Consider the following 25192-nt stretch of genomic DNA (forward strand, 5'->3'; position numbering starts at 1 on the left):
GCCCAGGTTGCAGGCTCGATCCTCGGTAGGGGGCCTGCAGGAGGCAGCTAATTGATGTTTTGCTCTCACATCAGTGTTTTTCTCTCTCCCTTCCTCCTTTCTCTAGCCTATATAATAAAGAGGCAATATGCAAATTGACCATCACTCCAACACACAAGATGGTCGCCCCCATGTGGTCAAAGATGGCCAGCAGGGAAGGGCAGTTGTGGGTGATCAGGCCTGCAAGGGAGGGCTGTTGGGGGCGATCAGGCCTGCAGCGGAGGGCAGTTAGGGGAGACCAGGCCTGTAGGCGAGGACAGTTGGGAGGGACCAGGCCAGCAGGGGAGGGCAGTTAGGGGCAATCGGGCCAGCAGGGGAGCAGTTAGGCGTCGATCAGGCTGGCAGGGGAGTGGTTAGGGGGTGATCAGGCTGTAGGCGGAAGCAGTTCAGGGCAATCAGGCAGGCAGGCAGGCGAGCGGTTGGGAGCCAGCAGTCCTGGATTGTGAGAGGGATGTCCCAGATTGGAAAGGGTGAAGGCTGGGCTGAGGGACACACACCCCCGAGCACGAATTTCATGCACTGGGCCTCTAGTAAATCAATAAAAAAATACTTTAAAAATTATCACAATTTATTATCACAATAACAGAATTCCACAAACATCCAAGAACTGGAAACTAGGTTTGGCCCAGTTTTGTATGGATTGAAATTAATAAATGAGGAAGCAGGACTTTCCCCACATTTCTTATCTAGCAACTTTTCCTTGCTTCTGTTTTGGTGAAATTCTGGCCTTTTGACTCAAGCTACCACTACTAGTCTCCATGTCTTTTAAATGAAATTTTAAGAATCTTGAGACTGCTAGCCAGTGGTTTGCCTCTTCCTTCTACTATTCCATCCAGCTACAGTGAAGTGTAGGTTCCCCTAGGCTTACTCAGCAAGAACAAGGGAGTGAGCCCTGGGCGGAGCTAAAAGGGTTTTGAGCTTGGACAACACTGCTGCTCCAAGCCTGTTTCATCACTGTCTAGATTTGACTCCTTTTTTATCCCTCCTATCTAAGAGCCTGGTGAATTTACCAGAGTTGGAGTCATTTCTAAAGAATGCTCCCCTACCTCCATACTGGTAGTCAACCATAATATATATTGATCAGTGTCATCTTGATTCTCAGCTGTCATTGCACTGTTTTGATTTTCTACATAGTTGATCTTTTTGGACTTTCTGGAGATTTGTGAAAAGGTTCAGTAAAAATGAAAGTAATTGAATTTTAAAGTTCTCACTACAAATGCAATCTTTTTTTTTATAATCTCTTTGGATTATAAAACAATTAATTGGTCAGTCCCAACTATTGAATGATGTTATCCCTTTTCTAAGTAAAAATAAATGATCACATTTAGTCAGAATTGTCTGTTTCTGTGATTTTGTGCTAGAATATGCTTCTGGGATATTTTTGTTGTGTGATTGTTCTTCCTGGTCTAAAAATTTGGTAACAGGTTTTTATAATGTTATGGTGGTACCAAATTCAGAAACTCAAGATTAGGATGCATGATAATGAAATTTGGTTCATTATTAGTTGTCTAAACCCTCCCTCTGGAAAGATAGGTGAGAAATTTTCTTAAACAAGTTGAATGAAAGTGTTTTTTATTAAAGAGAATGCACTCTGTTCCTCTTGTTTTTTAAGGGGAATCATTTTACTTAGCATGTTGATTTGGGTATAGAAATAGAACATAAGTCTTCTGATTACATTCTTTGATTCAAAAAAAGTCTCTAATCCAACTAGCTCAGTATCAATGGTTCTGTTTCTTCAGAGGACAGGAAGTTAATCTGACATGCTTAACCCTATACCTTCAGAGAAATAAAATATATGCTATATATAATCAAAATTTACCTATTATCTACTTAAAATTTTTTAGTCTTTATCAAATATATATTTTGGATGATAATTGATAATATTTACATATTAAAATGCTTATATTAAGCAAAATATGTTTTGATTTCAATTTTTTTCCACATGTTTGATTCTTTCTTCTTCCTTTTAGGGTAGAGCCTGGATCAGAGTTGCACTCATGGAAAAACATTTATCTGAATACATCTCTACAGCTCTGAGAGACTTCAAAACAACCAGGTTTAAAATCCTTTTAATTTTCAAATATATCCTTAAAAGAAACACCTAAAGACTTAGAAATAAGAATAGAATGAAGACTCGTTCCTTTCTAAAGTCCTCATTATTTCCTTCTTTTCATACTACTCAGATAAATTCACTGTCTTCTCAGGAAACTGAAGTTTATCAACTAAACATATATCTACCATGGTTTATCTTTCCAGGCTTCACATTGTGCCTGGAATAAATCTTTTAAAATTACTTCTAATTCTCACTTTTTTGACAATTGCAGTTTCATTCTTTAAACAAACTTTTCCCTGGCCAATTTGAAGAAAAATACACTAAATTCTACAGCATTCCTTTTCTTTCCTCACTACATCATTTATTTCTTTGCTTATAAAAAATATACGTGGACCATTCACTTCTTTAATTCACATATATTTTTATGTTTATATTTATTTACTTATTATAAATATGTATATAATTCACATATATATTTATAATTAATGACTGCCTGATTGTCTTTTTAGGGCAGCCTGTACCAGTATGTGTGTGTGTGTGTGTGTGTGTGTGTGTGTGTGTATGTGTCTGTGTGCGCGCGTGCGCGCGTTTATATAAACTTATGAGGTGATATATTGTGCCATGTGAAAAACAGGACTTTGTTGACTTTATTATTAATAATTTTTTTGGTAGTAAAAAGAGGGTTCATATTAGGAAAAGAGTCATTCCTATTAAGCTCAGAGGTCTACTAATTTATGTTTATAGCTATTGTTAAAAAACACTTTTCTCTATTTCAAAAGTATTTGTAAATGAAAATACTCAATAATTTAAATGCCATAGACATGTACTATTCAGTACAGTAGCCACTAATAACATATAAAAAATTAAAATAAATTTAGTTATGTAAATTAAAATTAGTTAAAATTAAATAAAATTACTAATTTAGTTCAGTTGCTGTATTGAACAATTCAGGTGTTCAATAGCTATGTGTGGCTTATGGATACCAAATTAGCACAAATAATAGAACATTGCTTCCTCATAGAAGGTTCTATCAGACACACTGCCTTAGACATTTTTAAATTGCCATACTTATTAACCATGAAAGAGAAGAAAAGAGTGAAACAGCTCTAAACCAGTTTTGATAGAGAAAATTAGGCAGAAATATAAAGAAAGCATATATCTAGAATCTTAATTTTCATGTCCTGATGCAGTATTTTTTATTTTGGATTTGGAAAAAAATCTGGGCATTTATTATGAGATATTCTGCATAAAGTAAATCTGATATATACGTACTGACTTTTCTTTAAAGCAATATGATACTCCAATGAACTTTATGACATAAAACATTTGTTTCTTATTTCTTTTATTTATCATTGCTAGTAGATTTAATTATGAAAGATAAATGTTGAAAATACTTTTGAAAATAAAAATAGTATCAGAAAATTATAGATCAAACCTAAAAATCCTAAATTAATGAAATGAAAACCAAGTTTATACAGTAATCATCTCCTAGGCCCGTAGTCGGCAAACTGCGGCTCCCGAGCCACATGCGGCTCTTTGGCCCCTGGAGTGTGGCTCTTCCTAAGCCTTAGGAGTACCCTAATTAAGTTAATAACAATGTACCTACCTATATAGTTTAAGTTTAAAAAATTTGGCTCTCAAAAGAAATTTCAGTCGTTGTACTGTTGATATTTGGCTCTGCTTACTAATGAGTTTGCCGACCACTGTCCTGGGCAATAACAAGATTATATTAAAATTATGATAGTCTTTTCTAACTAGAAGTTAAAGCATTAATAATATCTCTAAGTTGTTAGTCTTGTTTCTTAGTTTATTCAGTTGGGTGGGGTAGAAATAATTCTTGAATAGACTATTTTTACAATGAGTAGTTTAAATATTTAAAGGGAAATGCTTTTTGTCTTGTTCTTAGGTGTTAGGTATGTTTTTTTAATAAAAAGGAAATGATTCAGCTCTAAAAAAGTTCATGAAGTACAAATATTCTTGCAACAATATATAAACATATATTATTCAAACAGAAACACGCCTTAGTTTATGTTCATACACATAAACCAGTACACACACACACACAATATTTCAATGTCAATATAATGGCTCTGTAATTCTCAAGAAAGGAACTAAGTAGGAAGTTATTTTAGAATTCTTATTTTAGAAGTTAGCTTAAAAATGAAGTTTTGAAAAGACGGCCTTCTTTTAGCTATGTTTACTATACTTTTTTTTTACTAAAATCAAACCAAATAAATTTCTTAATTATAAATAAACATAATTGTGAATTTCTAGCCAAAACATACCTATTTGGAAGTTTAGGTTTATAAAACACAAGCAAACTATTAGAAAGAATAGTTACACCCTACCTTTTGTCTGGATGCTCTCTGACATAAGTGCTGTAGAAATGAGAAATGATCTCTAATCCTTTCGAAATCTTGAGATTATCTGAATCGAGTGATTTCTTCTTGTTCCACTCTTCACAGATAAAGAGTAATGACATCCTTTACAATGGTGATACAAGTTTTTGCCCCAGTACAGAAGGAGGAGCTACATGAGCTAACACAGGCCAGCCTGAAGTACTAATCAGTGAAAATCCAGGGATAAGATTGGGTGGAGGAACTGTGGGAAACAAACACAGTAAATCCTCATCTTGAGCAAATGATGATATGCTAAAGTATTAGAGAAATCCATGTGATCTTTTTACTAAGGTGGAGGATGTCTTGGTGAGCAATTGAAACAAAATCCTTGAAGAGTTTCATGATGTAATCATATAGGGGTTGGGATGTTATTGGGAAATAGAGTTGGGAAATGGGCAGAGTCAATATTAGAATCTAAACTAAAAAAAATAAAATAAAATGGCGTGGGGATTGTTTTAATAGGTTACTGGGAAGACCTAGGGATAGGGAAGTAAGGTAAAAGCTGAAATAATTTGCTCAAAGTTTTAATTTTCCCACACCCACAGGCTGAAAAATAATTAGAAAAGTTAAGCTAGTCCTGGCTGGTGTTGCTCATTGGTAGAGCGTCTGCCCACGGACCAAGGGTCATGTGTTCAATTTCAGGTCAAGGGTATGTACCTGGGTTGCAGGTTCATTCTCTGGCGCCAGTCAGGGTGTGTGCGGGAGGCAACCAATTGATGTGTCTCTATCACATTGATGTTCCACTCTCCCCCTCTCCCTCCCTCCACTCCTCTAAAAATCAATGGGAAAAAAAATATCCTTGGGGGAGGATTTAAAAAAAACGTTATAGAGACCTATTTATTACTTTGTAATTGCACCACAGTACCTTAATTAATGACAACAGTTGTCTTCAGAAGAAATGTTCATTTTCTCAATATTAAAGTAGGGGTAAGAGGAGTAAAATGTAAAATTAAAATTTAAAGCCCTACCCGGTTTGGCTCAGTGGATAGAGCGTCAGCCTGTGGACTCAAGGGTCCCAGGTTCGATTCCGGTCAAGGGCATGTACCTTGGTTGTGGGCACATCCCCAGTGGGAAGTGTGCAGGAGGCAGCTGGTCGATGTTTCTCTCTCATCGATGTTTCTGGCTTTCTATCCCCCTCCCTTCCTCTCTGTGAAAAATCAATAAAATATATTTTTAAAAAATTAAACTTTAAAAATTACCAAGCTAGATAGACTTCTAGTCAAGATGACAGGGTAGATACACACAGTACTCACATCCTCCTATAACCATATCAAAATTACAACTAAACTACAGAACAACCATCATTAAGAACCACCTGAAGCCGAAACCGGTTTGGCTCAGTGGATAGAGCGTCGGCCTGCGGACTGAAAGGTCCCAGGTTCGATTCCAGTCAAGGGCATGTACCTGGGTTGCGGGCACATCCCCAGTGCGGGATGTGCAGAAGGCAGCTGATCGATGTTTCTCTCTCATCGATGTTTCTGACTCTCTATCCCTCTCCCTTCCTCTCTGTAAAAAATCAATAAAATATATTTAAAAAAAAAAAAAAAAAGAACCACCTGAAATCTAGCTGAATATAAGTCTTACAACTAGGGATTTTAAAAAAGAAGCCACATTGAGACTGGTAGAAAGGGCAGAGACATGGAACAGGTTGGTCCCACACCCACATGTGGTAGTTAAAAAGCAGGAGATATATCTCCCCTGCAGAGGTCTCCTCTGAGGAGTGAGGGGTATCAGTCTCACACTAGGCTTTCAAGCCCAGGGTTCCAGTGCTGGGAAGAGAAATCTCCATAATTTCTGGCTGTAAAAACTTGTGGGGATTGAGGCTGAGTGAGACAGAGGGCTGCTGGAGTCCTAGGCAGTTCCTCTTAAAGGGCCCATATACAGACTTACTTTAACTCGTTTCCTCTGAGCTCCAGTGTTTGGGTAGCAGCTCAAAAGGCACTAGAGTCATATAGGAAGGAACTGAATTGCCAGGCATCAGGACAGGAGCAGGGGGCAGTGGAGCAGCTTTCTTCCAGACAGAAGTATAGGCAAAGGCCACAGTTCTTAGATAATCTCTCCATCTCAGCAGGTGGGCAACATATCTGAGTCTCTATCAACCTGGCTATTGCTGTTTGCCCTTCCCTGGTGATTTCCTGAGACCTCCCCGCCCCCCCCGTCTCCCCCACCTAACTTTTGGGCCCACTGAAGCTATTTTCAGTGGCTTTTCCATACAAATGATCTGTCTTTGCTCATGCTTCATACTTTTCTAAAATCTCTCAAACAAGCATATCTGGCCCAAGTGTGCCCTGCACCTCTTGCTGAATGGCTCCAGGCCCAGCATTAGCAACAATGGCTGTGGTTAGCAGGTAGGCCTCTCCTGAGCACCTCCAAGCCCAGCACAAGTAGCAGCCATCTGAAAATCACTTTGTAGCTCAAGCCAGGTGGCACTGGTCAGACACAGGTGGCGGCTGACCTTCACATGACCTTGTCCCCTCCTGGGACAGCACACCCAGTGGACAGCTTCAGACCATGTTGAAGAACCACCGAAACACCTCCACAGTGTCACACTCAAGATGCGGAATTAGCAGGTACCAAAATGCTGCTGAAGTAAGTCCTGCTCTGAGGGGCAGGCCTCTGCATAGCTATCCTCCATGGTGGTTGGTCGAAGCCAGTCATTGCAGCCGATTGTCCTGAGGGTGAATCCCTCCAATTACATGCCAACATAAATCAAGGCTCATCTACAAGAGGAGAGTGTATACCACGCATGTCAAACTTAAAGGCTAACACAGGCCAAATAAACAAGGCATGTGGCCTGTGGGCTGAGTTTGACATGGTTGCTGTACACAGATCACATGGGGAAAGGGGCATATCTGGAGTTCCCAGCTCAGGTGATCGGGGAGGCTCTGCCACTGGATACTCTATGGCACCTACTACATCAGGCCACTATACCAAAACAGACACAGCAGCTCCACCTAATACATAGAAACAAACACAGGGAGGCTACAAAATGAGGAGACTAAGAAACACATCCCAAAGGAAAGAACAGAGCAAAATTCTAGAAAAAGAACTGAACAAAATGGAGACAAGCAATCTACTAGATACAGAGTTCAAAACACTGATTTATAAGGATGCTCAATGAACTTATGGGGGAAGTGGTTGAACTTAGAATTTCAATAGCATAAATAAGGGCATGGGAACCATAAAAAATGACATGGAAACCATAAAAATGAACCAGTCAGAAATGAAGAATACACTAACTGAAATGAATAATTTCCAGGGGATCAACAATAGACTGAATGAAGCTGAGAGTCAAATCAGTGATTTGGAATATAAGGAAGCAAAAAACACCCAATCAGAACAACAAGAAAAAAGAATTTTAAAAAATGAAGATAGTGTAAGTAGCCTCTGGAACAACTTCAAGCATACCAATGTTCACATCAGAGGGTTGCTGGAAGGAGAGGAGAGAGAGAAAGATATTGAAAACATATTTGAAAAAATGACAGAAAACTTCCCTAACCTGGTGAAGGAAATAGACAAATAAGTCCAGGAACTACAAAAAGTCCCAAACAAGATGATCCCAAAGAAGCTTACATTAAGAGGCTTACATCATAGTTAACTTGCCCTGGCCAGTGTGGCACAGTTGGTGGGGTGCTGTCCCGTGGACTGAAAGGTTGCCAGTTGGATTCACAGGTTGCCAGGTTGTGAGTTTGATCCCCAGTTGGGGTGTGTGTGGGAGGCAACCAATCAATGATTCTCTCTCACATCAATGTTTCTATCTCTATTTTCCTCTTCCTTCCTCTCTTCTAAAATCAATCAAAACATATTTTTTAAAATGCAAAAGGTTAAAGACAAAGAGAATCTTAAAAGCAGCAAGAGAAAAGCAGCTAGTTACCTACAAAGGAGCTCCAATAAGACTATCAGCTGATTTCTCAACCAAAATTTTGCAGGCCAGAAGGGATTGGCAAGAAATATTCACAGTGATAAAAAGCAAGGGCCTATAACCAAGATTACCCAGAAAAGCTATCATTTAGAACCGAAGGATATATAAAGAGCTTCTCAGACATGGAAGAGTTAAAGGAGTTCATCACCACCAAGTCAGTATTACATGAAATGTTAAAGGTTCTTCCTTAAGAAGAAGAAGAAGAAAAGATAAAAAATATGAACAATAAAATGCCAATAAATACATATCTATCAACAAATGAATCTAAAAAACAAAATAAATGAAGGAGTAGAACTGAAACAGATTCATAGATGATGGTTGCTAGATGGGAGAAAGGTTGGGGGGATGGGTGGAAAAGGTGAAGGTGAATAAGTACAAATTAGTTGTTACAGAATATTTATGGGGATGTAAAATACAGCATAGGGACTATAGTCAGTAATATCCTAATAACTATGTATGGTGTCAGATGGGTACTAGATTTATTAGGATGATCAGTTAGTTATATATTGTCTAATACTAGGGTGTACACCTGAAACTAATATAATGTTGTATTTAAACTGTAATAAAAAAATAAAAATGATTTTAAAAATAAATTATCAAGCTATTATGAAGTGACAAAAAAATGTTGATAAACACTTCTCACCCAGTCAGTGTGGCTCAGTGGTTGAGCGCTGACCTATGAACCAGAAGTCACAGTTCAGGGCACATGCCTAGGTTATGGGCTTGATCCCTAGCAGAGGGCGTGCAGGAGGCAGCCAATCAGTGATTCTCTCTCATCATTGATGTTTCTATCTCTCTCTTCCTCTCCCTTCCTCTCTAAAATCAATAAAAATATTTGTAAAATATATATACACTTTTCTCAATTATAGAAAAGTAGATAGAATAGTGATAAGTTATTACATCTTTCAAGAACCAAGAAAGACTTTTGAAATCTGAATCTGTTTAAAAGTTTCACTTTATTAAGATAAAAAAGTAAACACCTAAAGGTACTTTTGGCTCGGCCAGTGTGGCTCAGTGGTTGAGCATTGACCTATGAACCAGGAGATCACAGTTCAATTCTCTGTCAGGGCACAATCAACGCGTTGTGGGCTCAGTCCCCAGTGTGTGTATGTATGTGTGGGGCGGGGGTGGGGGGCGTGCAGGAGGCAGCTGATCAGTGATTCTCTCTCATCATTGATGTTTCTATTTCAAATCAAAACCACAATGAGATATTACTGCCCACCCACTAAGATGGCTAAAATCAAAAGAACACAATGCCCTGGCCAGGTGGCACAGCTGGTTGGAATGTTGTCCTGTGCACCAAAAGGTTGCAGGTTCAATTCCCAGTTGGGGCATGTACAGGAGGTAACTGAAAAATGTTTCTCACATCAATAATTCTCTCATCCTAAAAAAAAAAGAATACATAATAACAAATGTGGAAAATTTGTAATCCTCATACATTGATGGTGGAAAAGCAAAATGATGCAGCCCCTTTGGAAAAGTCTGGCAATTTCTCAAAAGGTTAAACATAGAGTTATCATATGACCCAGAAGGAGGTACAGGGGGGTGGGGGAGAGAGAAGGAGAGAGAGAAAGGCATCACCAAGAGAATGGAAAACATATTCACATACATACACACAAAAATGTATACGTAAATGTTTGTAGTAGCATTATTCAAAATAGCCCAAAGCTGTAAATAACCCCAATGCCCATCAACTAATAAATGAATAAATAAAATGTTTATTCCATACGGTGGAATGTTTTTCAGCCATAAAAAGAAATGTGCTTTTTTGCTACTCCTTGTCTTGTGTGCTCATTGGGTATGGACCAGATGATGCTTTTGTGACATGCAAGGAGTCAAAACTGAGAACAAAGGTCATGTTAATTTGAAGGTGGTGGGGTAAGATAGTTCTGTGGTGCATTGTAAGACTTAAATTAATGAAAGCCTCTTTTGAACTCCAGTATTTTTCAATAAGGCAGATTAGATTCCCATATGAAGGGCAGCCAACCAGTGAAACAATTACTCCTACATAGTTGGAAATCAAGGATGAAAATAAAATTGATGTGTTCTAGCAGCAGACAGCAGTTGTCTACTAAAGAGGGAATATGCTACTTTACTCCAGACCAAGTATACATTCTCAGTTAGAAAACTGCAGTTTGGTTCTACCACATCTGACTGCTACAGCATAGTTTTCTCTATTCTTTCATTTTTTCCTCTCTTCATTCCTTTATTGTATATCAAATGAAGATGGGATGGAAAAAATGCTAGTACAGTGAAAATACCCTATTTTCTTTATGCTCAGGCTCATTTAACTTTTATCTTTATACTAGAGGCCCGATGCACAAAATTTGTGCAAGAGTAGGTAGGCCCTTGCAGCCCCAGCTGCCTCGGCCTTTGCAGCTCCAGCTTCGTCCGGAAGGTCGACCGGATGGTTGTTCCACTGTTTGGCCGTTTGGTCAATTTGCATCTTACCCTTTTATTATTATAGATTCCAGTAGGCTAATTTGCTTTCACTATTTAATAAAAAAGGAACTTATAAATCTTTTCATACCTTGTTTGATTGAAGAATTTTAATGTTTTTCATTTATTATTGTAAAACCAAGGACAGTTTTATAATAAAGAAAATGATTTTTGAGAGAGAGGAAGGAAGAGGGAGAGAAGAGAGATAGAAACATCAATGAGAGAGAAACATTGATCAGCTGCCTCCTGCACACTTTCTACTGGGGATTGAGGCCACAACCTGGGCATGTGCCCTAACCAGGAATCCAACAGGCGACCTCTTGGTGCATGGGACAATGCTCCACCAACTGAGCCATACTGGGTGGGCAGTTTTATAACTTTTTTTGTATATAGCTGTTACATGCAGGGCAACATATCTTTAAATAGGGATAAATGACTCTAAAAGAAATGAGTCCTAGGTAGTTTTTCTTCAAGTCAAGCATCTTGTTGTTTACATAAACTACTTGTTAAAAAAAATTTTTTTTAAAGAAATGAAGTACATGCTACAACATGAAGTGCATGCTACAACATGAAGTGCATGCTACAACATGAATTTTAAAAACATTACATTGTCAAGGAGCCAGTCACAAAAGACAAGATTAGTATATGATTTCATTGACATGAAATCTTCAGAATAAGTAAATCTATACAAAGTAGGTCAGTGGTTGTGTGGGTAGGGCTGGGGGAGGGTGGGAGGATGAGAGGTATTGGAGGAATGGGGTGTGTGCTGATGACTGCATGCTATTTTGCGGGGGTAATGAAAATATCTTGAATATACTCAAAACCATTGAATTGTATTTAAATGGTGAATTATGCAAACTATATCTTAATAAAACTGTTTAAAAAAATGTTAAGGCTTATTGAATTATATGTGGGGTAAGAAAGGTAACTAATCAACCTAGTGAACACCACATGCCCCTAACTGGTGAATCAGAACTTACCTCAGGCTACTCGCTTACCACCAGAGGCTCTTTTGATGGCTGGGCCTAACAAGTAGCTGAGGAGTAGAGGCAGATCTCAGGGTGCCTGGGGCCTTTTGCTGACCTATCCTAGGTTTGTTACTGGTGGAAGCCTCGGTATACACCCTGGGCACCCAGAACCAGCAGAGGCAACCACCTACTGTGGATTGCTTTGTATCTCCTAATAGGTCGTCCAGGGCTGGTCACAAGCAGTATCTGACATTGACCTTTACTGGAGTCCCTCCCAAGAGGCCTCAGAACCAGCACACCCACTGGCTGTCTTCAGATCACAACAGAGCACAATCTGATAAGCTCCACAAGTGGCATAACCAAAAAGATACCTGCAGGCACCAGACCCTGCGGGAGCCAAATGTGCTGTGTGGGTTAGCCCCTGCACAGCAGCTCTTACACTGTGTTTGGTGTCAATCCCTACAATTAGCCGGCCCGAGGGCCAGTGTTACTCATGGAAAGGCCAACAGCAATAAACACTAAACTACAACAGGAAGGTTCACATAACTATACAAGGGACACTCCTGGGGCACCTACCTCAGGTGGTTAGGGAGACTGCATCACCGTGCCCCACAGGATGCTTACTACAGAAGGAATTCTTACCATTTGCAACAGCATGGATGGAACTGGAGAGCATTACTCTAAGTGAAATAAGCCAATCAACGAAATAAAAATACCATATGATCTCACTCATTTATGGATAATAAAGACCATTATAAACTGATGAACAAAAATAGATACGGAGGCAGAGCAGCATCGAACAGACTGTCAAACTACAGCGGGAAGGCCGGGGAGGGTTGGGGCGGGGGCGGTAAGAGATCAACCGAAGGACTTGTATGCATGCATATAAGCATAACCAATGGACACAAGACACTGGGGGGTAGGGGAGTGCAGGAAACCATTTACTGTCTTCACTAGCTGAGTATAGACAGAGACCTCCAAAAGCTAGTAACCTTTGAAAGTCCTAGCAAAGGTCAGGGCTGTGCACCACCCAGTTAATTTAGACACCACCCAGTTAATCTAGATAATGGTAGCTAAAGCATTATCCCCACCTTAGCTCACTGAATTCATTAGATATTTGTGTAGATCCTTGTTGATTATTGTTGATCAGATACCCTGCCTATTCCTGGAAATTGTCTACAGATGAGCTAATCAGATACTCTGTCTATTCCTAGAAACTGTCTGCTGATCTGTGTGTCATTGAAATCTCCTTTACCTAAGGCTACTCCAAGCTCAATAAAAGATTGGAGCGGCCTGAGCATCGGTGGAAGTCCTTCGGGACTTGCCCACCTGGTCCCCCAATATTTCAAAATTATCTCGTGTCATTTCTCTCTCATTTGTGTGCGGCCCCTCTTTCAGATACCGAACCCTACTCCACGCAGAATGTGGAGGGAGTCATACACGACAGGGGAGGCTGGGGGAAGGTCAAGGGGGAAAAAAAGGAGACATATGTAATACTTGAAAGGGCGAGGGCTAGGCCCTCCACCTTGCCCCAGGGTAAAGGCTACGCCCTCCATCTTGCCCCAGGGTAAGGGCTACGTCCTCCATCTTACCTTGGCCACATGCTTGGCAAGGAGCTTCTTCCCGGAAGTCTAAGACTCTGCTAGCCACACCCAGGAACAAGACATCGACTTGCGCCTGGCCAATCGGCAGAGCACAGTCCTTTCTCCTCCCCTTACTCCAACCCCCCCTTTAAAACCCGTCTCTAGGCGGGGTTCTCTCTCTTCGCCACTTGGCTTGTCATTGTGTCGGTGAGTCTGGTGGACGGGGAGCTCAAGCTAGCTTGAAATACAGATTCTTAGGCTTTTGCATCGGATTGGCTGGCTCCCTGATGTGGTTTCTTGGGGATCTTGAAATCTGGGCATAACAATACTCTTTGTAATACTTTAAGCAATAAAACAAAATTTTAAAAAAAGAAATAAAAAACACAACAAGGGACATAGTTATAAAGAATAAAATGGCAATAAATACATATCTATTAATAATCACTTTATATGTAAATGGCTTAAATGTTCCAATTGAAAGACAAGGTAGCTGAATGGATGTGAAAACAAAACCCATACATATGCTGTCTACAAGAGGCCTACTTCAGATCAAAAGACACACAGAGACTGAAAGTAAAGGGATAGAAAAATATATTTCATGCAAGTGGAAATGTAAAAGAAAGCCGGAGTAGCAATACTTATATCAGACAAAGTAGATTTCAAAACAAAGGTTATAATAAGGGACAAAAAGATTATATAATGATAAAGGGATCAATCCAACAAGAAAATATAATTCTCGCCAAACACTAATGCAAGGTTCTTGGAAACAAGCTGATACAGCCTTGACCTCCAGGTCTAATTAGGAGCCACAGACTCCAAGTGGACTTATCACAATGAGGGGAAGTGCACATAGAGGAGCACGCATGACAGTGTCAGAACAGAGAACCAGGAATCTCAATTCAGCAAAGGCTCCTTGGGGACCATGAGTGGGCCTATGGGCATGAAAGATAGAGACTCCAACCTTCAATCATCCCTGCTCTAAGAGAATTGCTGACCTTCAACTGTATATATATGTGTGTATTAAAATGAAATTGAAGTATGGTAGCAACCATTCCAGGTGGAAACTGTAGTTTAACTCTAAACCTGTTGTTTGGCTTAACAATATAAAAGTTACTTTGATTTTCTAAATTGTATAAGTCATCCCATTTGATTGAATGCCTTATTGATTGTGACGTGACTATTCCATTGATTGTTATCTTACTGGTTTTAGAGAGCACATTCTTCTGTACCTGGAAACAGGACAACACAATGATCCTAAATTGTTTTAGTGGCCACAGATGGTGCGTTCCAGTTGACTCAGTGGTCCTAAGACCAGGACAGTGCAATTACTCTAAATTGCCTCGATGGCTCTAGATAATGACTTCCGGCCAACTCAGTGGTTCAAGACCCGAGGGCTCTAGATAATGCGTTCCTGTCAACCCAGCGGTCCCAGATGATGTGTTTCTGTCAATTCAGTGACCCTGACCCAAAACTGTAATTAACATGCTTAATTCTGCTTCTGTAATCTGCTTTTTACAGTTTGTGAGCCAGGTTCCTCATTCCAAACCCTGAGATGTAATCAATACCTTTGTGATTTTTTGCCTATATAACCCTGGAACTGTGACCAAATAGCTGCTATGAGATTTGGGAATGGCCCCTCATAGTCCCGGATTGCAATAAATGTGACTCTTTAATTCGAAAAAAAAAAAAAGTAATTGGAAAAAGTATGCCTAATAAAAAAAAATAGAGGCTTTTCTTCCAGCTTACAGTCATATCAAATAGTACTTTACAATTCTCATTTGCTTCTAAAATACAGAACTTCTTTTAAAAAATATCTTTATTGAAAGTATTATAGATGTTCCCTTTTCCCCCCATTGACTCCTTTCTAGTCTGCCCCCCCCCCCCCCGCTTATATATAAAACTTTAAATGGAAGTCATATATATTTTTCACCTTGGTACTTTCAATATTTATGTTTTTGCAATTCAGTACACTGTTTTGGTTAAATCCTTCATATAAAAATGTTTTCTTTAGAACAAAAAATATTTTCAACAAAAGAAAGAGAACTTTTTTAGTGTATACCTTATCATTTTGGATTAGTCACCTTAGACTTTATTTTGATTCATTCGTTACATAACCTTGGTTATATAAGTGCAACTTTATTAATGCTCCAATTTTCCTATGAGATAAAATGAAGAGGTTGAAAGTTTACAATCTTTTGAATTCTTTAAAAGTGCTGATAGCAGGAATCATATTTTCAGTCAAAATTATTGATGAGTTGGTTTGATTAAGGGAATAAAAAGTTAGCTTTTCCTAACAGCTCCTGCCTCCGTAATACACATGGATGGCTTGTCTTTGGTTAAATGATAAAAATATATTTTCATATAGTTTGGTATTCTTTTAAATACTGAATTAAGTTATTTTTAAAATGTTAACTCAAACTTCAAGGTGTATTTTCTGAGCAAGCTTTTTTTATTTATTTTTATTGTTGACACTATTACAGATGTCCCTATCTCCCCTCCCCTGCCCCATCCCTTTGCATGCCTCCACCCAACCCAAACCCCCTTCCCTTTGGCCATCACAAGTTTGTTTTTTTTCTCAACCAGAACTAATAATGAAAAAGTTCAGCATACAATGGACAATTCTCTTAACTAACCCTTCCTCTTCCATTTGTTATCCCCTCCCCTCTATTGCAGTAAGACTGTTGATCTAAATCAAGTCTGCACAGTATTATGCTTCACGTAAGGTTTTATTTTAGTGGAATTATTGACTTCACATATAGCAAGCATTTCACTGGTTAGTTTAAAAAATCATTAGTAAAACTAGATGCAAAAATCCCCTCATTATAACAGTATTATATACACACATAAAAGACCTTTAGACTTAAAAAAAAAAATCTCTAAAACCAGATAGTTTGTGATTGTTTTTGGGATTCTTAAACAGTCTCTAATACAATGCTGACATTAGGAAGCAAGCAAGAATAGTTGTGATCTAATTCTTAAAATGTACTTTAAACACGGTGGGCTCAAGATGGAGAAATGGTAGACCTTTCCTTATATAGGGAAATACTAGGAATAATGGGTTATTCCCAGTATCAAAAACCAGAATTATTTTCTAAAGCATATGTCCTGTAGAATTTGTTGATCTAGAACCTTTGGATTCATAGTTCTTCCAAGAGTTAATAAAATATTCTGTCAACAGCCAATTTAGCCATTGTGGTGGGATAAAATCTCATATATGTAGATTTATCTAAATATCTTTACCTTTTTGTGGAACACCTCAATTGAATATGTAGAAATTCCTTCCATTTACTTTACTAATCTTTGGTAGGCTAAAAGTTTTGGTTTTCCTTCTTTTATATAAGTCAATAATAGCAATTCCCATATTTTCAAGGAAAACACCAAACATCTATTCCAAGCTAGTCTTCCTACCATATTTGTTTGCAGACTTACATCTATTAGAGGGTGAATAGTTGTCTCTTATTTTCCTTTTACTTCTTATTCATTTAAAATTCCTTACAAACCATGACAGAAGTTAAATTCTCTATATTTTTGTTTTACAAGAAATAGAATATATTTAATAGAAAATATATAGAACTTAGAGTAAAAAGAATTGTTTTGTGTTTTTTTTTCCTTGAGAAGTTTATCAACATGAGCTTGGGAAGTTGTTTTAACCTCTTTTCTTGATGGTGAATTTGAAACTATTGGCAATTCCTTTTGCATTTACTTCATGGGCTTTTTTTGCAAGTATCAAAAGATGTGTTTGTAAAAGTATTTGTTAAAACATGAACTCTTAAAAATTGATGGTGAAATTATGAACATACTAAAATCGTTTTCAGCCTTTAAAAACTCAAATACAGGAAAAAAGCAGGACACATATCTTTTACTAAATGGGTGGGGTGTTATATCTTAGTGTTCATTGTCTATGTGTAATGTAAATAGGTGTAACAATTTAAGGATCCCTGGTTACCAAACATAAATTAGTTTTTGCATAGTATATTCTCAGTTATCTTACATTATTTTGTGGAAAAATACCTATAAGTCCCATATTACAATTTTTAAAAAAATATTTATTTTACAATAAAATTATACTTTAAAAACTAACATTAGTCAAAACAGAAGGACTTATAAGAATTAGCAAGAATATTAATATTCACATTTTGTCAAATTTTGTTTTTCATATACAGTCACTTTGGTAGCCCATCTGCCCCATTAGTATTCCAGTGTTAAAGGTTAGCATAAATTACTAATGATCACACCTTCCTATTTCTTAATTTAGGTAATAACCTTTGGAATTACAGAAAAACGTAATGTATGTTTGTGTTTGTCCCATGTATAGAACAATAGTCTACCTAGTTTTGAAAAAAAGACTAGTATAAATGATTGTGAATGTGCCACTTTTCAGATTACTAGTACCTTTATATTGCTTCACTACTGGGAAAAATGCTAGGCAGTCTAGGCACATTTAAAGAGTCACTTTGGGGTTTCTTTTTAAGAGAAGTGGAAACACTTAGAATGATTTTTGTTGTTGTTATGGTGATGGTCCCCCCCCCTAAATATCTGTAAGAGTTGGGTGACCCAATTATGTTTTTATTTTGACAAACTAAATACAATTTAGTTCTTTCTAGTTTACCTTGGGCTCTGATTTCTCTAGATGAAACTTGCCTGTTTTTAATATTTATGTATTCACCCATTTCATTTTTCAGAAGATTTTATGAAGATGGAGCAATTGTCTTGGGTGAGGAAGCAAATATGCTTGCTGGCATGCTGCTTGGGCTCAATGCTATTGATTTCAGGTACTTAAACCTCCCTAAATGTATTCAGTTTTAAATTATGCTACCTTAGATGGTTTCTACTTATGATTTTTTCTTTTCAATTTTCTAAGAAAAGCACATAGTTGGATATTGATATGTGATTCATGTTGTTCCCTTTTAAATGACAACCTTTTTCCAAATCGGTTTGCTCTCAGGGAAGAGATTGTCTCAAGTTCTAGGAATTAACTTACAGGCTTGCTGTCCAGTTTGGGTAAAAAGAAAGCTTAGACTACATTCCCCAAGCAGAAAAATCATGGACTCCGGTACAACTGAAGGAAGGTTTTGGATTTTATCTCTTATTATTTTTCAACTACTGCTTTAAAATGAAAAGAAAGACACTAAAAGTAGATTCAAAGCTAGAAAGATTTTTATTATTTCATGTATTGAGATAAAGAAAATCCGGACAGGATATCTTGGATGTCTTATGTTTCTTGTGTTAAGTATCTAGAATATAAAACATATTGTTAATATTTACTTTGATTATCAACAAGATGAATTGATTTCAGACTAAGATTACAAGCACTAAAAAGGGACATTGTAATTTCTTTTTAGATTTATGAAAGCATCCTTTTGCATTTCTTTAACTCATCTAAGATTTTACATTATACTGAAAGTAAAAGGTTCATCTATAACAAGAACTCAAACATAAGAATGAAGGAAATATTATATTTTTATTTAAATATATCACTTAAAATCCAAGAATATTATTAAAATAAGTTTAAATTAAAATCTACTTTTAGGTCTTTAATTTAAAAATAATGCTGCCCATTTTCACTGAGGTTACCTTTTTTTAGTAAATCACTTCCTTTTCAAAATATTTGTCATTTTAAAATTTTCTTTAATAAAGTAGTATTAGGTTAATTAGCTTAATTGTTTAGGATAAACATGATGGGTGGAATATGGAGGTTGTCTTATGATCCCTCTAAGGGTGTCAGCTTTTTATAGGGCATGCTGCTGGCTCTGTCTAAATCCTTTACAATGTTATTTTTTCATTTAAAAAACAACAACCTGGGAGAAGAATGATTTATTGGAACCCATTGATACTATATAATCAGCTGAAAACAAATATCTTAAAGATACATTAGTAACGTTTCTCTAAATGAAGGGAAACCCATATAAAATGTTGCTAAATTAATTCTCTTTATTTAAATCTGGAAAAAATGAATGCCCTTGATGTTAATATATTGGAACAAGTATTTCTACAAATTTCCCAAAGAAACCAGGAGGTAGGAGTTCATAGGTGAATTTTTTCTTTTGAAAAATCAATCTGCATCTTTTAAATATTTCTTTATCTTGCTAGAAGATATACTTTTTCTTTTTGATAATAGTAATCTTTGTTTTCTTTTAAAAATTTAAATGTTTTATTTTATTTTTATGTAAATTTTTTTAATTAAAATTTTTTTCATTACAGTTTGTATTCAATATTATTTTGTATTCATTTCAAGTGTATAGCATAGTGGTTAGATAATCATATACTTTACAAAGTGTTGCCCCTGATATTGCCAGTACCCAACTGGCACCATGCACAGTTATTACAATACTAGAGGTCTGGTGCACGTATTCATGCATGAGTGCGGTCTCTTGACCTGACTGGTGATTGGGGCTGATCTGGGTTTTCTCACCCAGTCCCGATCAGGGCCAGTCGGGGCCGGCCCCCGGGGGTGGGGGGTGACCGAGGGAGATTGGCCGGCCATAGGAGGTTGGCTTGTGGCAGCACACCGACCACCAGAGGGCAGCTCCTGCATTGAGCGTCTGCCCCCTGGTGGTCAGTGCACATCATAGCCACCATCATTTGGTCGACCAGTGGTAATGGTTGCTTATGTGTATAGACTAGAGGCCCGGTGCACGAAATTCATGCATGGGGGGGGGGGAGGGCGTCCCTCAGCCTGGCCTGCACCCTTTCCAATCTGGGACCCTTCTTCCTTCCTTCCTTCCTTCCTTCCTTCCTTCCTTCCTTCCTTTCTTTCTTTCTTTCTTTCTTTCTTTCTTTCTTTCTTTCTTTCTTTCATTAAAGTTGTTTTATACTACTTTATTTAGGGAGAGGGGGTTTCCATTTTCACTCAATAGATTTTATGTATTTCTCACATGCTTCTTCACTCATGGGTTTATCTGGTTCTGCAGATAAGCCAACCATCTTCATGACAAGATTTGCTAACAAATCCTGGATTTTCTGCAAGACTTCATTAATTTCAGTTACTTCTGATAGAGGAGAATAGAGTTTGCTGTCACCTTTCACACTTTCCAAAGCACCAAGGTCATCTTGTTTGTTCAGTTTTGTCCCAATTTCAGGCAGACTATAATAAACGACATCTCCCAAAGCTTCCTATATGAAACTGCTGATTTCCATTGTTTCAATATAATCTTCTGTTGTTATCTATTCATGTTTCTCTGTGAATTTACTCACTGAGAGCAGATGAGGCCAGTGTGTACCTAGACAGCCCCGTTCTCAGGCTCCAGGCAAACGGTGGGCAGGCTGCAGGCCTGGGCCACACATTCCCTGCTGCTTGGGGCATTATGTTCAAAGGCAAAAACCCTCGTTTTCTAATTTTCCAGATCTTTGTAGGAATACTTAGTGTCACCTGAGAACTTGTATGAACAAATCTTCATTTGAAAATTCTCTAGTTAAATCTTAAAAGGTTTATGAAATGATGTTTGAAAAGATTTCTCAGTATACAGGGTATCCCCCCAAAATGTATACACACTTTGAATACTTATAAAGGCAGTATTTATTAAAATACATTTCATTTCCAAAATATAATAGAATCAGCTGACAAAATGTATATCCAGTTTTTGGGACACCCTGTATTTTACTTTTGTGTGATATGTTTATGTAACAGTATTAACTTGTACAGTTCTTTGTCATTTAGATTGAAAGTAAAATATCTTTATTGAGACATTTATTTGTAACAAGTAACATTTAAATTACAAACAAAAAATGTTACCTACAATTTGATGAAATAAATGTCTCTAACAGATTGTTTATAACACTTAACTTTGATTTAAAATTTTGTATATGAATATGGATATTTATTGTCTGTTGTCTTAGCTTCTGCCTAAAGGGAGAGGGACTGGATGGATGCTTTCCTGCTGTAATAGACTACACACCATATTTGAAGTTTACCCAAAGGTATTTGACATTTAGAAATATGTTCTTGAAATCCAAATTTATTGTTAAATGTCTTGTTGCACAATATATTCATCTGATTAAAATTATTTTTTATAAAACATTTCATATCAGAAATCATTCATAAATATAAACTCCAGTTGCATTTTTAGTACTTATATAAGTATGCACTTGTTATATAATTGTAATCCCAGCATATATGTAGTTTTTAAAAAGTACATGTATTTTTTGCTGTAGTTATTATAATAAATCTAATTGCTCTGTAATCATCCATTGAGATTTTAAAACTGTAATTAATTATTTAGACTGTTTTTCATTTTATCTTCATTATAAAGACAAGAATAATGAACATTTTTGTGCAAATCAATTTTCTTTTTATTTCTATTTTGAATTTACAGAGTTATTCAGGTAAATACAACAAAAAATTTATGGCTCTTAAAGTCCACTTTTATAAAAGAGTTGTACCAATTACCAGTCTTGTGTGAAAGTTATGGAATTCCCATAATCTCATCAGCATTGAAAATTAATCAAATGAAATCCATAGATTTTTCTGATGGTCTGCCTTCACTTATTGATTTCCTGAATAGAACGATGATCTTTACATACTTCTAAAATGTTATAATTAGGCCAGAGCTGTAAGGGAAAGAGACAGAAAGTGAAAGTAATGCAATGTATACACACACAATCACGATGTGTTATTTATGGAGTACCTAATGTAGGAAAAAACATAGATGTTGAGAGTATAGAAACTTCATGAACTTCTGAAAAATAATACATTTCTTGTCCCCAAAATAATCATCTAGCGAGAGAAGTCACTATTATTTCAGAGCTAGGAGTGGGAAGATATTTTGGATGCTGAGGGAGAAGGATACATAGAGTATCATGGTGCCAAGCTTTCTAACTTAAGTTAGTGGATTCCTTAGGAAAAGGGATAATTCTATACTAGAATCTAGTACATTAGAGCCTGAAAAGTACAGCAATAAGATGTTTTGAATAGGCATAATATTATACTGTTTTGGGATATGTTGAGTTATAGTACCTTTTGTGAAGATAATGAATAGTTCAAAATAATACTAGTAAAGTGATAGTAGTAATATTTATTGAATGTATTATTCTAAGAACTTTACTTCTGTTAACTCATTAATCCCTAAAAGGGAGTGAGAAATGAGAAAACTGAAACATAGAAAGGTTACATAACTTGTCCACAGTCACACAGTGAGTTTGTGCAAAGGGGGCCACAAGTCTGAAATTAAAGAGCAAGATCACAGCTAGAGATAGGAGGTTGGCCATCAACATGAAGATGGAAAGGCTATTCTTGTGATTTAGGAAGTGACTTAAATTAAGATATAAAGTTAAATGTAAATACTAATCTGCCTCTCTTACATAAAAGCTATAGTAATTATTACAAGGCTTTTTAAAAGATATAATTATGGAACCTTCTCAATTAGTGCCCTCAGAATGGATTTAATGATTTTACTCTGCATCCTCAACTGTTTAACCACTTTTTTCCTGAATTTTTATGCAACTTTCTTTCTTTGATGCACAAATCCAAAAATGTACATATAGGTTTCTCTCCTTTATGTACTAAAGGCTTCCTACCAACTTGTTATATAACAGACACTGAAATGAAAAGGGAAATGCCACTTCAACCTAGGCACTAACCAGTTATTATTTCTGACCATAGTTTTTCATTTTAAAAATATTTAAACTATTCTAACTGACCCAATATTTTAAAAATTTAATTGCTTCCAACCAAATATACATGTATTCAACACATTTTTATTTTTTATTTTTTATTTTTTTTAAAATATATTTTATTGATTTTATACAGAGAGGAAGGGAGAGAGACAGAGAGTTAGAAAAATCGATGAGAGTTAAACATCGATCAGCTGCCTCCTGCACATGTCCCACTGGGAATGTGCCCGCAACCAAGATACATGCCCTTGACCGGAATCGAACCTGGGACCCTTCAGTCCGCAGGCCGACGCTCTATCCACTGAGCCAAACCGGTCTTGGCTCAACACATTTTTAAAAAACTCTATTAGGTTCCTATTTTTAAGAAACCTTCAGAGTCAGTCTCTCCTCAAATTACTGCATAAAATAATACATATTCAAATCAAAACAACAATGTGGTACCATCTCACACCTGTCAGAATGGCTATCATCAACAAATCAACAAATGACAAGTGCTGGAGAGGATGTGGAGAAAAAGGAACCCTCGTGCACTGCTGGTGGGAATGCAGACTGGTGCAGCCACTATGGAAGACAGTATGGAGTTTCCTCAAAAAGTTAAAAATGGAACTCCCATTTGACCCAGTGATCCCACTTCTAGGAATATATCCCAAGAAACCAGAAACACCAATCAGAAAGGATATATGCATCCCTATGTTCATAGCAGCACAATTTATCATAGCTAAGATCTGGAAACAGCCTAAGTGCCCATCAGTAGATGAATGGATTAGAAAACTGTGGTACATCTACACAATGGAATACTACGCTGCTGTAAAAAAGAAGGAATTTCTTACCATTTGCAACAGCATGGATGGAACTGGAGAGCATTATGCTAAGTGAAATAAGACAGTTGATGAAATAAAAATACCACATGATCTCACTCATTTATGGATAATAAAGACCATTATAAACTGATGAACAAAAATAGATACAGAGGCAGAGCAGCATCGAACAGACTGTCAAACTACAGCGGGAAGGTTGGGGAGGGTTGGGGGGCAGGAGGGAGGGGGATAAGAGATCAACCGAAGGATTTGTATGCATGCATATAAGCATAACCAATGGACACAAGACACTGGGGGTAGGTGAGGCCGGGGGGAAGGTCAAGGAGACATATGTACTACTCTTTGTAATACTTTAAGCAATTAAACAAAACTTAAAAAAATACATATTCATTACAGAAAAATTTAAAAAATGTTAAGGCATTTCAAGAAACTAAAGTCTTTATATTATAATTAATTATAATGGTATATTTAGTGTTAAATATTTTAGAGTTTACTCACCAGTAGCTTGAAAATACTGAAGTATTTCTTAAAAATCAAAGTGGAACACAGTATTAACTTTCTTTTTAAACGTTCAATCTTCCCAGCTCTGACAGTATCAGCAGTGATGAGGAGGAGCTGAGGACGCTGGGAAGCAGTGGCAGTGAGAGCAGCTCTCCTGAGAACGTGGGGCCTCCTTTCATCATGGACGAGAATACGTGGTTCAACAAGTGTAAGAGAGTTAAACAGAAGTACCAGCTCACCCTGGAACAGAAGGTATCAGTCAGTGTCAACAGCCATTTAATCCTGTTCTCTGTATTGCCTTTGGACTGTCTCTGCCAAAAGACAGAGACAGCTGAATGAAAGGGTTTGCCCCTCGCTCCTTCCTTTCTGTTCTTGAATTATCCTCTTGTTAATTAAAAATCAAGGAATGTTTTAGGAAAGGCTTTTGTTTGTTAAACATTTTCTAATTTTATGTTGTAATATGAAAATCAGCCATTTATTTTTCTTTATGCAGTTTTATTTATATATTTGAGATTTTAGTTCCTATGACTAATTTCATAAAATATTACTGGGTTTGTGAAAAAGCAGTAATTGCCTAAGTCCATATATGTCTCATTTGTCCTTTTTAAATCAGTTATTTTAGAAGCTCTTGTATATCAGACACTGCACTTGGCAAAATAGAGTATATAGCAGAAAGGAAAAGAAACTCCATTATCTTGAGTAGTTGCAACTTTTTTTATTGAATTATCTATTTTTTCCTTTCAAATTATCATTATTCATAAATAGTCTATATAGGAAAAGCCTGATGGAATTAATAGAAGTATTGGAACAATAAAAAATACACTGAGGAAAGTGCTTACAAAGTAAATTTACAAATATGAA

The 25192-nt window shown here is 36.9% G+C and overlaps 1 protein-coding gene across 3 annotated transcripts in view; it reads left to right on the forward strand.

The window, feature by feature from the left end:
• The window catches only part of RUNDC3B (RUN domain containing 3B), a 98839-nt gene that overhangs the window by 48525 nt on the left and 25122 nt on the right, over nucleotides 1–25192 (forward strand). For all 3 annotated transcript variants that reach the window (XM_006099064.3, XM_006099066.3, XM_006099067.3), the window contains 4 exons: nucleotides 2010–2095; nucleotides 18086–18175; nucleotides 21240–21320; nucleotides 24415–24583. In XM_006099064.3, the coding sequence (XP_006099126.1) occupies nucleotides 2010–2095; nucleotides 18086–18175; nucleotides 21240–21320; nucleotides 24415–24583 (426 nt within the window). The remainder of the gene's footprint in view (nucleotides 1–2009; nucleotides 2096–18085; nucleotides 18176–21239; nucleotides 21321–24414; nucleotides 24584–25192) is intronic.

The sequence above is a fragment of the Myotis lucifugus genome, unplaced genomic scaffold (genome assembly GCF_000147115.1).
Source record: "Myotis lucifugus unplaced genomic scaffold, Myoluc2.0 scaffold_257, whole genome shotgun sequence".
NCBI lineage: Eukaryota > Metazoa > Chordata > Mammalia > Chiroptera > Vespertilionidae > Myotis > Myotis lucifugus.